Source organism: Poecilia mexicana, unplaced genomic scaffold (genome assembly GCF_051168715.1).
Source record: "Poecilia mexicana isolate PSO_F unplaced genomic scaffold, ASM5116871v1 scaffold_12, whole genome shotgun sequence".
Taxonomy (NCBI): domain Eukaryota; kingdom Metazoa; phylum Chordata; class Actinopteri; order Cyprinodontiformes; family Poeciliidae; genus Poecilia; species Poecilia mexicana.
Genome location: NW_028263381.1, coordinates 14,980,775 through 14,997,558, shown reverse-complemented (window position 1 = coordinate 14,997,558; position 16,784 = coordinate 14,980,775). Strand labels below are relative to the sequence as shown.

Here is a 16,784-nt window from a genome sequence, read left to right as displayed (position 1 = left end):
ATTCTGTCAGGGTACTCCTGCTTCCTCCCAGAGTCCAAAAACAGGTTAGGTTTGTTAGGTTAAAAGGTTCCTCTAATCTGTCGTTAGGTGTGAGGGTGTGCATGCATTGTTGTTTGTTTTGTTTGTCTCTGCGAATGACTAACGACCTGCCCAGGGTGTTCACCATCTCTCGCCCAGTAACTGCTGGCTATGGGCTCTTTATGGATTTACACTTCCTTTAAAAGCCCGTAAAAGTGCATTACTAAAAATATTTCATAGTTTTGTTCTACAGTTTTCTGCAGTTAATACATTTCAGAGCACTGAAAACAAAGGCCACTCGGAGATATTTTTTTCATTTATTTAATTTTTATTCTCCTAGGTTGGGGGGGGGACATACCTCCCCTGGCATTCCCATGTAAAGAGATGTCATGACAAACATATCCAACCAAATGAGAGACAGTGAATAGTTTTCCAGTCCATACATAAAATACATTTATTTACTTCGTACTGGATCACCAGCATCCATAAGTCCCACACAGTATCCACCTGTGTTATTAAATATAGAGAGATAACATCTATGAAGGGATTTATTTACTGTACATGTGAGAGAGGGGGCTTGGCAGAAAGGGTTTAGCTTATAGATGAAAAGAGTGGTGTTGGTGGGGAGCAGCATCGAGTCTTGTCTGCAGTGTCCTCACCTCCTCCCTCTTGTCTACATGATGCCACAGGAGGACAACGGGTTGGCAATCTGGCAGGTGCAGGCTGACTGGCAGTATTGACGCACAGTCTGGTAGCAGCTGCGGTCGGCCTCCCCGCCCCACTGCACGGGCCCGTTGGGGTCGGAGGGCAAGCGGCTCAGAATGCTGGTGTTGATGGCCAGAGCAGCGAGGCCATAGTCAGTGAACAGCACCGTCTCGCGCCGACATGTGGGGCAGGAGATGAACTTGTACTTGGGACATGATTCGTAGAGGATTTGCAGGCACTCCTCACACACCGAATGCAGGCAGGAGAGGATCCGTGGACGCTTCCCCGCAAAGTTGTACGTGTGACCACAGGTGGGGCATTCCAGGGGCTCGCACGGCATGACGGGGCCTGAAGATGAGGATGAGGAAGTGGAGGAAGAAGTGGAGGAGGAACGGAGCACGTATTGGTTGACTATGACGTCCTCCATCTTGTAGTGGAACTGGTGGTAGCAGATTTCATTGGCACTGGTTTTGCGCTGCGCCAGGAAGCTGTGTTCCCTGCGCATCAGTGGGGCCGGAGGAGACACCATTGGCCTGGGAGACGGTGCTATGTCCAGTGTCAGGTCACTGCAGGCCTGGTTGACGATGATTTCACCCTCACCACCGCCATCCCACGCCACTCTTGGAGCTGGGGCATAACGAGGTTGGGTGACTGGAACGGGGCACTCTCTGGGAAACTTCTCCGATTGGATGATCTTGACCGTGTCCATGGGGATGGCCAGCGGCTGACGCCTGAGGCAGGACATTCGCAAGGCTTTGGAGTTCTGAGATAGATGGGCTGTAGCTCTAATCAGCGCTGGACACTCCTTGCTCTTGTAAAAGGGGAAGAAGATTAATATCCTCCTTTGAAGTCAGCCATTAGACGGGACATGGGGACGGATGGATGCCTCCATGTTCCCTTCAAAGATCTCCCCTTCAAGGTGCTTCTGTCAGTCTGAGTGTCAATGAATGAAAAACTCAGCCAACAACATGTACCTCAAACTCTGCAACAGCAAACCTATTACAATATAAATAAACCCATAATTATTGTATATTATTTAACAGTCTAGTTCACAGAACTTGATAAATATTGACTATATGCAGTCAGATTTTTGTGTTTTAACAGTACTTAGGTTGGTGTTCCTGTGCTCTCTCTGATATCTACAAAGTACACAGGAATTGTAAATACTTCAGCACCCAGATGGTCAATACACATACATACACAGCACAGGCTAAGAATTTTTAAATTCACTCAGTATGTTGACTACAGGCAGTTCATAAAGGTCCAGAAGTATTTCCTAGCAGTTTATCCTGTGACTTGCAAAAGGAAACACATTTTTTCCTCACTTAAACAACTATTGAGCTTTATGTTTTTGGCTACGTCAGATGTTGACTTGAGTGTGTAAGAAAGATCGAAAAAAAGAACGAAAGAAGGTCTTTCTGTTTGTCTCTCTGCTGTTGGTCCAGTCTGATCAGAAGAGCTTGTTTGACCCCCTTTCTTGGCTTCTTGATAGCAGTAGGAAGGACGTCTTTTGTGGAGGTGTTGTATAATGCTCCAGAGATGTGTTGGAATGGCTCTTTGAATTTTTCAGGGGTGGGATTGACGAACGTCTTTGTATTTAAACTCTCAGACAGTCGTCATGACTACGCAGAAGGGAAAATAACAGTTTTGCAGATGCCTCTACGGTGTGTTGTTTCCTTTTTCAGTGTGACAGATTCCTTTGGTCCATTTATCTGTGAAAAGTGAAAAGTGACAAAGTGTTAGGTCTAGCTTAAAAATATATATATAAAACATTATTGATAAAGTGCTTTAAACCTTTTTGAAAGAAGTTATGTTAAAATCCCAAAAATCACTGTATTTTGCATGACCAATACATCAGTTCATAATTGTGAAGAGGAAGAAAAATAATAAATTAACTTATCACAGAACTAAAATCTAAAAAGTGTGGCATGTATAGGTATTCGGCTCCCTTTCCCATGATTCCTCTAAATAAAATTTTGTTTAATCAATAACTTTCAGAAACAACCATAAAATGTTCCAAGTTTTAACAGCACAAAAAACCCCACAAAAAATGTATAGAAAAGTGTTTGATTTTACAAACTTTTCCTTCTTTTTTTAAATTTCAATTCTTGAAGATGAAAGTTTCATAATTATTACAAATCATGATGATTTTGAAATGGTTTATAGTAGTTTAATATGGTTTATTTTTGATTTTACAGCTCACACCTACTTCTTGATGTTGTACCCACATTGTACCCTATTTAGAAACCAAAATAGGGTCAATACAGTTCCTAAAAAAAACCCTTAAAATTCAATTTCATCTTCTCCTGCGCAGCCAATAAAACACATGAGTAATTTCAATTATTTTTTTTGCAAAAATTAAAAAATATAAAAATAAATGCTCTAAAAATGGAAATATTTTGTTTATAATAATCTGTATTAAGCTTGGGAATCTCTATTCTTGGCTTGATAGCTCCAAGATTTATAGATTTTGAAGTATCGTTGCCTAAGTTAGTCCAGAAGCCACAAAACAACACTGAAGACAACGCTGTTCCACACTCCACAAAAGATACACCACACTAATAATCAGACCTGAAAAGTTTTCAGGCATATTCAAGATGAATAATTTGTAATCAAGGCTCAAAACTAGAAAGTTTAGTTTGAAAAAGTACAGAATCTTTCAATAAGAACTATGCATGACAGGGGCGGACATCACTGGACTTCTTGTTTTTTTCTTATCTTCCTTCTACTTTAAAATTATGTCCTATTTTGTGTTGGTTTAGCTCATGAAATCCACATGAGCTAAACATGACATGTCAAAATGTGAATATGGTTTTACAAGCAACTGTAGATGCATCAAATTTCCTGTTTGACTGAACTTCTTTGTTTTAACGCCTCATGCTGTAGGTGTCCAGCACCATTTAATTAACTAGGGAAAAGCTTTTGTCCCATTTCCTGTTCCATCTTGGCCTCTGCTCAGCTTTGCCTCTTCAAATATGAGAGATAATAACCATGTAGCTCAATCTGGGAGGCGCGTCACAGGGAGCGTGCCTTTCTATTGACAAAGCACATAACATTAATTTGCTGCCAAGTCTGAAGATTACAATCACAAACTGGGTTGAGCTGAAGCAGCTTTAAAGGGTAATTACTTTGTGTATTTCCTTCTTCTGTCAACAAAACGGAAACAAGTAGAGTGAAAACAAAACACATTTTCCAACAATGAAATGTCTAATGACTCTCCTAAGCGAGGCATACCAAGCTTTGTGAAAATAAAAAATAGATAATTTAGCTATTTAATCTGACTTTCTAGGGTGAATTATAAATCAGTGATTCACCTTCTGCCTGAAAGAAGTTTCTTGCACAAGACAGACAAAGTTTGTCACATATCCATTAAAGAACTGGCTACCTCAGCATACAACCTCACAAATTAACCAGAAAACAAAATCTTTATATACTTCCGCTATATATACACTACATTTCTCAGTTTGGGTTTAATAAACTTTTAAATAAATTGGATGTCAGAGATTTTCTTACTCTTGAAAACATTTTGGTCTATTAATGTTTTGATCTTTTAGAAACCCATGATGAAAAACCGTATATATTTTATTGAACGAGTCATTAACTAGAAAAAAAAAAGTTTTTTTTCTTTTTTTGGGGGGGTTGAGAACAAATTGGTAGATTGTAATATTATATTATAGTCATTTGAAAAATCAGCAGTGTTGTTGTTTGTCGAAATGTAGAATGAGGGCAAGACTACTAAAGGAAATGTTAGATATGGGTTTACAATATGCTCCATTTCATCTGCTTGTGTTGAATTAGTACATGGAACAGCAGCTTCGATATGTTGATGAGAAACAGTCACAGGGCATATAAATATAAGAAGCCATTTGTTTTTGTTTCTCCTCTCATTTCTTTCACCACAAAGAAAGAGATTGAATTTTATTCATTATTTTGTATTTAAAAGTGTAATTCAAATGTCCATTTATTGTTCTTGCTTGTCTCTACTGAGAAATTTCGGGAACTAAAACATGATTATGAACACAGACATTTACCTTTTTTCTTATTATTCTAATAAGCAAGGTCTGTGAAGATGCAGTTGGTGTATTTTTCCACACTGTGTTGAAAGGGCAGGTAATTGTGACATAGTTGTGGTTCTGCACTTGCATTTCTTCCTGTTTGTTGACAACACCCAGCCATCTCATACAAACTGCTCCGGTTGTGTTTCTGACATGCGTGGGAAGAGGTCACAATCTGTGCGGAGGGTTTGTGTCATACTCTGAGTGGGCAAGTGGAAAAAATAACCAACGTTCAGATGAACATTTTCGACTTGACCAAAACAATAACTGCCGGATAGCGAATGGCACGATTCCCATTCTGTGCTCGGCTGTCGACAGTGATGATTCATTGTGTGGAAAAAAAGAAAAGAGAAACGCACCGAGCAGAGGAGGTAACCTACATAGTGACGAAGAGAGACGGAGAGAGAGAAAAAAAACGAAGAGATGAAAACCAGCGCAGGTCCTGCCGTCTATTTATGGTTTGTTTAGCTGCGCACTTCTCTGTGGTTTCCTGCCCCCAACCTTTGCTGAAAAGTCACACGGACTGAGAAAGATGTCCCCCTTTCTCAACAGACGGAAGTGCTTTGTGATGAAGTAAGCCACATTTGACCACTTCTCCTTTTCCCCCCTCCCATTTCTTCATTAATCTGTTGACATATTTGTTCACTCGGGCATAAACCGCTGTTTGCAAGCTCCGCTCAGAATTTTGCCAATCACTCTAGCTCACAAAATGCACCCAAGCAGCAGTGCAAGCGCTGCAACACTTCCCCCCAAAATAGCCCGTTTCCCTCTCATCCTCTGGTGCACACCGTGTGCAGGGCACACAGAGGAAGCTTTCATGCACATTTCATGAGGCTGGGCAGAATAACTAAGCATGTAGCATGGCTTTTCTGTGGCTTTTACCATCTTGTATGTGTTCAGGATGAAGGTAAAGTCATACAGTACAAGTGAAGTTGTGTTTTTTAAATTATAAATAAAACATGTGATGTCTAGGAGAGATGCATTGATCATTTTTTTTTTTTATCAGATTGTTTACTGACAGGAGTTGATCAATGAAAAACTGGCCAATTCATGAATCACTCACAGGAAAAATTTTATTGGCATTTAACAACACTTAAACCATTTTGGCATTAAAGACAGGAAAACTCCTTTATGAGGTTTGATTCCTTTTCAAATTTGAAGCTTTGACCATATCCATAGATTTTATAAGACCTTATACACATCTTAAGTGTGGCCATATCCTGTTTAGATTAAGTGCTACTCTTTGTGTCTGAATTTCCATTTTACTTGAATAAAATCTGTACTAAAACTAGATGCTGGATTAAATTTGAGGTCAATTATCACGTGCTAAGAAATACATGCAGTGCGTCCAGGTTGTCATGTGGGTGTTAATTTGGCACAAAACTCCCACCTTCAAGATGGAGAAAACAGATCCGCCCACCGGACAAGAAACACTCAGGATCAGATTTACAAACACAAGTGAGAGTTAAAGGCCCTCACATTGTTTTTAAAACCCAAAAGTTAATAATCAAATATTCACTCAGGAAACCATTCAGTTTAAAACAGCCGCACCCCATAAGAGCAAAGGGATTTGAAGCATGGGTTTTGATGTTATTGATGAGTATAAAAGAATTTGTAAAAGTGAAAAACACCCAGAAATCTGAACTAAATTAAGAATTGGGATTTTTTTTTCAATTGGGTTGCAGGAATCAAAACTTTGTGGCTGTTTTTGGCCTCCTGTTTTCATTATGTCTGACTGATTATAGCTGTTTTGATCTTCTCTATTTAAAAATAGTATTAGAAAATATAAGAACAGCAACAAAATGATTAACTTAGAGCAAAGACAGCATGACCATGCGACTGACATTTGAACTTTCACCATTTCACATTAGCGATTGGAATCAATAGCATTACTAAAATGGCAGTCTTCCCTGTTTTCCCCCTACTAAACTCTGAAGTATAAAAAAAACGTCCAAATCTAGCATGTTTCTCATCAGGAATTAAAACCTCAAAATTCTAATTTGTAACACAATTTTTTTTTGCATTTGATGTAGTCTTCCTGCTGAAGGCTTAGCTTTTTCTTACACCCTGAATAAATCTGCGATCTCTTCTCACAGTCTGAGATCTTCCAGTCTGAAGAGTTGTTGTTGATTCCTCAAAGACATCTTAAGACCAGAGGTGAGAAATCTTTTAGAGTTGTGGCCCTTAGATTGTGGATTGGTTTGCCTTCATCTTTGCAATGTCTTCATTCAGTTGAGACTTTTAAGAACCACTTGAAAACTCATTTATCCTGACTTTTGATTAGTTTTTTCTTTTTTTTTTTGCTGTATAATGTCATATGTGATTAATATTCTTTATTTTGAGTTTTCATCTTTTATTTGTTTTCATTTTGAACCACCTGTGAAAGGAGCTGTGTAGAAAAACAAATGTACTTAATTAGGAATATCTCCAAGTCTTAAAAGAACACCTTCCCTTAATTAGCTTCTTACATCTCAGTGCCTCCTGACTTGATTTCAAAAGACGTCACTGATGCTGCAATTAGCTATCTTTGAGTTTTCTTGCGTAACTACGCCAGCACTGAAGAGTGTTGTTGGTTGTATGAAGCCATCAGTGACTGGAAGGATATCAGATTTTTGTGTTTTGTAATTATTATTATTATTATTACTATTGAGGTCAGATGGGATCAAATGGGATGTTGCATGTCTATATGTTAAACAGCTGAATACCAACAGTTTGTTAAAATAAACTGATTGTGATTATGCCAAATATGTTGTTAATAAAAGTCACCCGGCGGCTTGGGAACCCATCGAGTCTGAGAGAGACGAAGCAGCTAAAATTCCCCAATAATTTGGTTACGTTGGTATGAAAATGACTGATGACTGATGGAGGCAGCTTGCTGATGGGTCAGCCTCAGAGCTGCTTCCTCCTAGTCGATGAAGGATTATATAAAGAGCCCATCTCCATCCAACCATCCTGTAAACGGCCGAAGCTCTCCACAGCGTTTTACTGCGTTCACACCGTCGTGGGTCGTCTTCCAGCAAGAGGAATTATTACTAATGAAATCACTTCAGGCATTTGACCTCGACAAGAAGGAGGAGGAACTGACCACAGAGATGTCAGAGGAGTCACTCTCAGCTGCAGATTCCTTATACAATTAAAGACTCACAGAGCTGCATTCACACACACACACACACACACACACACACACACGCACACACACACACACACACACACACACACACACATCCTAGAACATTCTTACCCTCAGACAACTCCATCATGTACAGAGCACCACCCTTTTACATTCCTCCAGAGACAAACAATCTGATAGCAAACTGATGGGAGACGATAAAAAATGAGTGTTCTAAAATGCGCCCAGCGTGTGATGGAGCAGAGGAAAAACACCAAGCAGCATTCTTTTTGATAAAGAAAACACCACACATGTTCCCGAGAGACTTTCACACACATTCATTCACATTCACAGCTCTGCCCCGGTCAGCTCTCTCACACAAGACGGAGTCCACCTGTGTGGATGGGAGCCTGTGTCAGGGCACGATGTACTGAATGAGTCATCGATAGCAGTGCGCATGAGTATGTCGTCTCCCTTATCAATCAGTCATCCACACAAAACTGTGTTGTTTTTTTTTTGTTGTTTTTTTTATCACAGTGTCATCCTGGACGGAGCGGAGGATGTGGGTATTCATGCCCCCGATGCAAGATGCCAGCAGTATGCCAAGTATGTTAGCTATGAGGAGATTTGAATTCGTTCTCAAACGATTTTCTGGGGAAGACAAAAATGTCAACAAATCTCTTCCCTGCCCTATGTGAGCTATAGTGCTGCGTGTTGGCGTTATGTAACATGTAATGACCTTAGCAGGATAAATCCCACAATTTACTTCATGTTTTCCCATCACTGGATATTACTAAATTCCGATGATGAACAGGACTGGCTTTATACTAAAGGTGTATAACCCTTTACCCTCTTGCCGATTTTTCGCACTTCCCCTGTATGACGCCGTCCAATGTTTATGTTTTTATCTTGGCGAGGTGTTGATTAAAAAACAGGCAGCAGACATCGGCCATTTTGCCTCGCAATTCATTACAGCCAATTGCTCTTTGTTCTCGCCTGTGTTGCTCCCACACCAACATGGCAGAGCTGCACATGCTGCTAAAAAAAAATAAATAAAAGCATGAACAACGCATCCCTCTTCCTGACACAGACCTCATTGAAGATTTATGAGGGAAAGTTCCCAGGCTTTTCAATAACGGCCGCGGCTTGATCGATGAGGGCAAATAATTAAGGATGTCTCGGCACGGTTTTAAAGTGGACGGCATTTGTGAGACTTTGCAGAGGCAAACTGCTCGGGTCTTCATGCAACGAAGCAGCTGCTGCCGCACACGGCTTTGCACAAATGGGAGGGGTGCAGTTTGGATGAAGCAGCAGTTATGCAATCGCAGCGTGGTGCACAGGGCGCTTTCACTGCAGCGCCGATGCTTGGCCATTATGGAGATGCATCTGTGGCTGCTGACAAATACAGAAAAGACCATTGCTCGCCCACCCCCCCAGCCTGCTATCTGCCTGGGCAGACATCTGGCAAATGTCACAGAAGCCCACAGGAAAACCTCTAGACACTATCTACATCCAAACTCACACATGAGCGACCTCAAGTCATCGTTTCCGTCTGATGGGTTTTTCATCTCTGCCGATGAGAAGCTGTGGCTCTGTGGGCGTGATTGGTTTGTCTTCACTTTTACATCAGCGTGTGAACATAATGCCTGCGACCCAGATCGACATGATGAAACATCTGAGCAAAAAATGGCAATAACAAACCAGAACAGAACACAAGCCTCCTTCTTTGCCATGTTTGTACGCATCTTCACATTGAAAGAGATGTAAAGCTTTGCCTCATTCTCACCTGTCCTCTTTACGTGGTTGTCATAGTCCAGTCGTTTGCTGCCTCAACGAGCTGTTTGTGTTGGATGACAAACCGCTTTGCCTTCTTTGTTGCCGGGGTGAGGATGCGGTCTTCCTCTCTCCTCTCTCTGTTCTCAGAGCATCAACAACATGGAGGAAATGTTAAGATGGAGGAAGCTGTTGCAAGGTGGACACATCAGTCTGCTTTCATCAGGCTCAGCATCATCGGCTCTCTGGTCTCGCTCTCCTTCACTCTTCCAGTCTTTTTCCTTTGAGTTGGAGCTGAAATTTCTCTTCCTGTGTCCTTTTCTCCATCCCAGTCTGTCTGCTTCTACTCACACATCATTTATCTCATTCTGTGCAGGGACCCGAGCTTCTTCTATCTCTCAAATGTCGCCCCACTATGTCCTTCTTTCTTATCACTGCCTCCTTCTTCTCGTCTTCAGGTGAGCCTCTGTCTTCTCCTTCTCTCCCTCTGCCCTGCTGTCATCCCTCAGCTGGCGTTCATTACTGCTCTTTCTCCTGCACAGTCCGCTCAGTCACACATGCGCAGTGTTCTCACACATGCATACATGCGCACGCACACACACACACACAGACACACACACAGTGCTCTGTCTCCTCTGTGCTTCTGGCTCAGTCCTTATTCATGTAGTTTATTCTGCCTGCCCGCCCCCTCCTGCCTGCCTCTCTCTCTTTTTCTCACTGCAGCACTCACTGCAGTGCCTCTGCAGGCGGGATCACGTTTGCTCGTCGCCAGAGAAAATACTTCAGCCAATCAGGATGATACTCCCCACCCCCATCTAAACACACAAATGCATACACACACACACACAAAAACCCTTTCTGAGATGCAAAAGGAAACCAAAAGCAATGAATCATACTTTATATGCTGGCATATGGCAAAGCAGCACCAGCCAGGCACACGGAGAGCTTGTGAGGCTGAGATAGGAGACACGTAAGCTTGCCACCAAATGGGGGGTGTGTATCAGACTGGATATGTTGAAAAACAGACCCAGCATCTCCATCACAGACAGCAATTATCTTTCCTAAAGCCTGAAACAAAAATTTCTCAAAAACCTCAAACCAGGACCCTAAGCTCTTCTCGCAGATCCAAACATGCAGGGATGTTGCATAACGAGGATTTTGTTACGTTTTGTATCCGCTCAAGAAGCTTTAACACCGACAGGACAAATAATCCCGAGATCAAAGCGTAATAAAAACACGCCAGAATTAAAACATATGAACATCCGTTGCATAATGTCATGAGCGGCTGGAAAACTGGGCGTCAAAGAGGTGCTGTTCAGAGTTTCAGCAGTCAATACGATGAATTGGTTCTATAGGTTGCTCAGACGTTATGGGGGAAGGGAGACCAGCACCACACTCATCATTGATGTACAACCCCTGGCAAAAAGTATGGAATCACCAGTCTTGGATGAGCACTCATTCAGACATTTCATGCTGTAAAACAAACTCAGATCAAAAACATGATACAATATTAAGGTCGTTCCAAAGTGCAACTTGTTGGCTTTCAGGAACACTCAAAGAAATGAAGAGAAAATATTGTGGAAGTCAGTGAATGATACTTTTATTGACCAAGCACAGGGAAATAAATATGGAATCACTCAATTCTGAGGAAAAAAGTGTGGAATCACTCAAATTGGAGGTAGAAAAAAAAGGACACACCCAGTCTATTTCCTTTCCCTAAATGGACACCTGCCCCAGATTAGATGTGCCCGTTAGTGTGCAGTTCAAAACACCTGCAGTCATGACACCTTGGAGGGCTGCTGGACGAAGTGGAGTGGTGAGAACCATGGCTCCAACAAGAGAAATGTCCCTTGAAACAAAAGAGAGGATTGTGAAACTTCTTGAAGAAGGTAACCCGTCACGCATGGTTGCTAAAGATGTGGGCTGTTCACAGTCAGCTGTATCCAAGATATGGACCAAATACAAACAGCATGGAATGGTTGTTAAAGCCAAGCGTACTGGTAGACCAAGAAAGACATCAAAGCGTCAAGACAAACAACTTAAGGCCATTTGTCTTGAAAACCGAAAAAGTACAACTAAACAGATGAAGCATAAATGGGAGGAAGTTGGAGTCAATGTATGTGACCGAACCGTAAGAAATCGCCTAAAGGAGATGGGATTTCAATACAGGAAAGCTAAACGAAAACCAGCATTGACACCTAAACATAAAAGAACGAGACTCCAATGGGCTAAGGAGAGGCAATCATGGACTGTGGATGACTGGATGAAAGTTGTCTTCAGTGATGAGTCAAGAATCTGCATTGGACAAGGTGATGATGCTGGAACTTTTGTTTGGTGCCGTTCCAGTGAGATTTATGAAGAGGCCTGCCTGAAGAAAACAACCAAATTTCCACAGTCCTTGATGATATGGGGCTGCATGTCAGGCAAAGGCACTGGGGAGATGACTGTGGTTAATTCTTCTATCAATGCACAAGTTTACATTGACATTTTGGACAGTTTTCTCATCCCTTCAATTGAACAGATGTTTGGTGATGATGAAATAATTTTCCAAGATGACAATGCATCGTGCCATCGGGCAAAAACAGTGAAGGCATTCCTTGAAGAAAGACACATTCAGTCGATGTCATGGCCTGCAAATAGTCCAGATCTCAACCCAATTGAAAACCTGTGGTGGAGATTGAAAAAAATGGTCCACAAGAAGGGTCCAACCAGCAAAGCTGATCTGGCAACTGCTATCAAAGAGAGTTGGCACCAAATTGATGCAGAATACTGTTTGTCACTCATCAAGTCCATGCCTCAAAGACTGAAAGCTGTTATAAAAGCCAAAGGTGGTGCAACTAAATACTAGTGATGTATTTTGAATGGTCTTTTGTTTATGCGTTTTTCATGATTCCATACTTTTTTCCTCAGAATTGAGTGATTCCATATTTATTTCCCTGTGTTTGGTCAATAAAAGTATCATTCACTGACTTCCACAATATTTTCTCTTCATTTCTTTGAGTGTTCCTGAAAGCCAACAAGTTGCACTTTGGAACGACCTTAATATTGTATCATGTTTTTGATCTGAGTTTGTTTTACAGCATGAAATGTCTGAATGAGTGCTCATCCAAGACTGGTGATTCCATACTTTTTGCCAGGGGTTGTAGCATGATGAATGTTTCCCAAATGATTTTTAGTCAGAATTTCTTTAACATCAAATTTTTTTCTGTTTTTAGTAATGTGGTTGTGCTTATTATTATCAGTGTCACATACGGTACAGCATTTCCCCTCAGTGTGGGACAATATTTACAGAGAAACATGAAAGCAATGCCACAAAACAACTTTTTGACAGACTCAAGGTTACAGTGCTCGTCTTACCCACAGATCTTAATCACTAAATGTTTTGTAGGAGGAATTTTACTTTGCATTGTATTTATGGGATTTACTGACCCTGCTGGGATAAATTGCTGTAGTCGGGGCTTTCTGTCGGACATTCCTAAACTTTGTGCATTTGACAGACCAAATTCATCCAAGACTTTAACTTCCTAAATTATGTCTTAAGATGTGGCTTCAGTAGTCCAGCATAATCAATTTGTAACCTATTTCATGAGTTACACCAGTAATACCTGAAGTATAACGTCACATTTTGTGTCATCAGGCCACAAAATATGTGTCAGAATTAAGGACATTACTGCTGAGTGCATTTGTAAAGTGTAATCTGGCTTTCTATATTAGTTTTGGATAATCAGGACTTTCACCCCATATTGTTTCAGAACTCTTTTAATTATCTGTAAAGACACTTCCTCACCAGCTTTTTGACCACATGAAATTGGGCCAAAAATAAACCATAAACCATTCTTCTGTCACAAAGACAGAAGAATAAAAACTTGTTGTTTTTATTCAAACAACAAGTTTGTTTTTGTAACAAAAAACTATCAAACTGACAGCACAGTACCAGATATTTTGGACAAATACAAATATGTGTACACCAGTTGTTTTGTGGTGCCTAAGGTCAAGATGGTAGCCAAGGTTAAAGCTAATCCTGTCTAGGAGTCTAGTGTTGGGTGTAACAGCAGGAAATGCATTTTCATTAGTAATACACAGCAAAATTATGTCTTCAAATCTACTCGGCTGATAATAGTTTTGTTATCTTGATGTGCCTGAACATATAATCTGTGATGTCCTCAGAAGTTTAAGAATAGTCCCTGCACTGGAACAAAATGATGCTGAATACTGCTGATCAGTGGATGAATGTTACAAAGAGGGGAATATGGATGCGCTGTAGTGAGATTTATTTACCAGTAGGAGGTGCTGGTGTGTCAGTTCTCTTTGTCATTCAATTCTGTACATGTAATGTAAACCTGCTGTCGGCTGTTTATCAACATTTTTACTGTAGCTTCATTCAGGCGTTCAGTGTCGTCCTGTTGCATTGCCTGTAACATTTTATAAACAACTGTGAACATTTTAATAAAATGTCCTTGCACATTTATTTTAAGTTCATAAGCATTTTAAAGTCTAGCAAAGTCTTCATATTCACCAAAAGTGATGAATATGAAAACAAACAGATTATAGACTAAAAGACCAGTTACAAATTATGTAGATGTGACAGCATTTTTCCAACAGTAAATTTCACTTGAGCGTAGCTCCAATAGCTAAAAATTTAATTTATACCAGGTGAGTCTTTCTCCCCTGAGAATGTGGATTGGTTCTGGACTGATTATGTGCCTTCAAATGATTTTAATAGAAGTTTCACATAACTTAGAAAAAATAATGGTTGTTTAAGCCACAAAATCAGGGGTCCCCCAACTACGGCCCGCGGGCCGCCTCCACATTTGGTCCGGTCTCCTGAACAATACCAGAGTGCATTCAGATTTTTTTTATTTATTGTATTTTCCGGTTTATATGTGGATTTTTTCTTTCTTTAAACTGTGGGGCGCATTGCTGCCATCTGTTGGACTTTTAGGGAACTGCTTGACTTTTTATGTTATTTAATCAATGGTTGTTTGCTAGCGGTAGAGCAGATGAACACACGTGTCTGTTATGAACGCCGCATTCCAGGTTGAATTCTTCGAAGCAATGCCTGTAAGTAGCAGCTTATACTTCAAAACGAGCCTTTATGTTTACATATGAGTTACATTCCCTCAATGGAATATATACTAGTCAGTCCCAGTGACCGTTTCACTCATGGGTTTTGCCCATGTGCTTTCTGGGTAAAAATCAATCGATTTCCTGCCGTGCATATCCGGGAGCTTGACCCGCTCCCCTGGCACCCCCCTCCCGCTTCCCGTGAACAATCTCCGGCCCCCCACCAGAGAAGGGAAAAGTTATGTGGCCCTCACAGGAAAAAGTTTGGGGACCTCTGCACAAAATGATTATGCTCAGCAGCAAACAACATATCCCCAACTAACGCAGAGAATAGCTCATCCATGTAGCAGGTATGTAGCCTGACGTAAAAACATTTTGCTAGACAATATCAAACATTGAGAAGTTTTAATTATTGTTAATTGTTAAACGTTATCAAACACGGCGTTTTGAAGATAAAAAATACCTCAGAAATATACAGAGCCAAGAAGTGGAATCAATTCATCTAAAGTTAAAAGTCAGTTTCACACAAACACAAAGACCATAGCATAAATGTTTGGCTGTTGAACTGGACTGTTCAAGGTCGCTATCAAGCTAATTTTCTATTAGCAGCTCCACTAATATTTCTGATAAACATTACATTACCAAGCCTTTATCTTGGCTTTTTTCTATTCTTCCTCTTTCTTCTCTCTCCCTGAAGGATAAGTCCTTTTTTGAGACATTGTTTTGCTAACTTTACTTCTGACCGGAGCTTGAGACTTTTGGGTGCTCTGCTCATTGCACGGCAGCTCATATTAACGGCGAAGCGTGCAGTACCTACCGCGGCCACCAGGGGCCCCCAAGAGGAATTATTTTATTTTATTTTTATCAATAAAATAATTATTTCTTCATACATTATCAAATATATATTATTAGAAAAAAAACAAATCACTTCATAGCGAAATTGTGTGTTTTTGATATTATAATGACATAGAAATTATTACTTAAAAAAAAAAAAAAAATCAGCTCCACTGAGGGGGCCGCTTAGTGGCCCTGGGGCCCTAAGCGGCTGCTTAGTTTGCTTATGCCTTGGGCCAGCCCTGCGTTCCTGGTTAAGGAATGTAGTTAACCATAATAAAAGCAGTGTATAACCTATTTATCAATAATACTTTTCAAAGCTCACCTTTCTGTTTACCATTTTGAGAGTGAAGTCTACTGTCTCTATACAGTGATTATAAAGTAAGAAAAGTGACTAAGTAGTTTGGATTCCTGTTAAGCAAGCATTTCTTAACTTCCTCCCAACTCACAAAAGCGTTGCGAGACACAGAAAGGTTTTAGATCTTCCTTTGAAACTGTACATAAATAAGTCAAATGTTTAATTGATAAAAATGTCATATTTTTTAGCCTCTGGCGATGTAACTATACTAAACCGGTGACATTAAATAAGATTCTTAGATTCATACTTACCCTGAGCTTTTAAGAGATGTCATTCAGTTAGTTTTGGTTAAGTCAAAATTTTTATCAACTTCATCACTTTGTCATACCTTCTCCTGAAAAACCAGTCTGTCATTCTTTGTTTTATTTTTGGCTTTTTCACCTCTTTCCACAACGCCTCTCGTTTTAGGGAAGATAGTCAAATGACAAGTATTTGAGAAGAAGATATTGCATTAAGTCAAGAGTTCTTGAATTTCAGTCAAAATTGAGGTTGATACTTTGGTTGTGAAATGCATTGCAGGACCTGTAATATAGATTAGTAAAAATACATTTAAAGATGATTTCTGAGTCTCTGTTACACTGTTTTGGACCATAAACATTATCAGAGAGGTTGTGTGCTGAGTAGAGAGAGGTTTTTTATTTTAAAGGGACATTATTATGTATTTTCAAGGCACATTTCATTTCATAGCACAATCAAGTAACTAGGTTACCTTGAATTGTTATAAAAATGCTGTAATTATTAAACATGACTTAGAAGTAATTTGACTTCATAATATGACACCTAGAAATTGGCCCCTGTTTCTTGAAGAAGCTACTGCTATTTCCAACACTGCCTTCATATCGTTATGCAAACACAGCAATGCCATCCT

At 40.3% G+C, this 16,784-nt stretch overlaps 1 protein-coding gene across 3 annotated transcripts; it reads right to left on the bottom strand.

Annotated features, from left to right (window-relative positions):
* Nucleotides 1-323: 323 nt before the first annotated feature.
* rnf208 (ring finger protein 208) lies at nt 324-16,246 on the bottom strand. Of its 3 annotated transcripts, XM_088010988.1 has the most exons (3): nt 9,674-10,407; nt 9,410-9,533; nt 324-2,435 (listed from the first exon to the last, which is right to left on the bottom strand). In XM_088010988.1, exon 3 carries the CDS (start codon nt 1,466-1,468, stop codon nt 692-694), a length of 777 nt encoding a protein of 258 aa, XP_087867114.1. In that variant the 5' UTR covers nt 1,469-2,435; nt 9,410-9,533; nt 9,674-10,407; the 3' UTR covers nt 324-691. The 3 variants fall into 3 exon arrangements, with proteins under 3 accessions (XP_087867114.1, XP_087867113.1, XP_014822446.1); XM_088010987.1 differs by lacking the exons at nt 9,410-9,533; nt 9,674-10,407 and adding an exon at nt 16,168-16,246; XM_014966960.2 differs by lacking the exon at nt 9,410-9,533.
* Between the last annotated feature and the right edge of the window lie 538 nt (nt 16,247-16,784).

Excerpts from the sequence above, each read along its gene's own strand:
- rnf208 (XM_088010987.1), bottom strand. The coding sequence starts at position 1,468 with ATGTCCTGCCTCAGGCGTCAGCCGCTGGCCATCCCCATGGACACGGTC.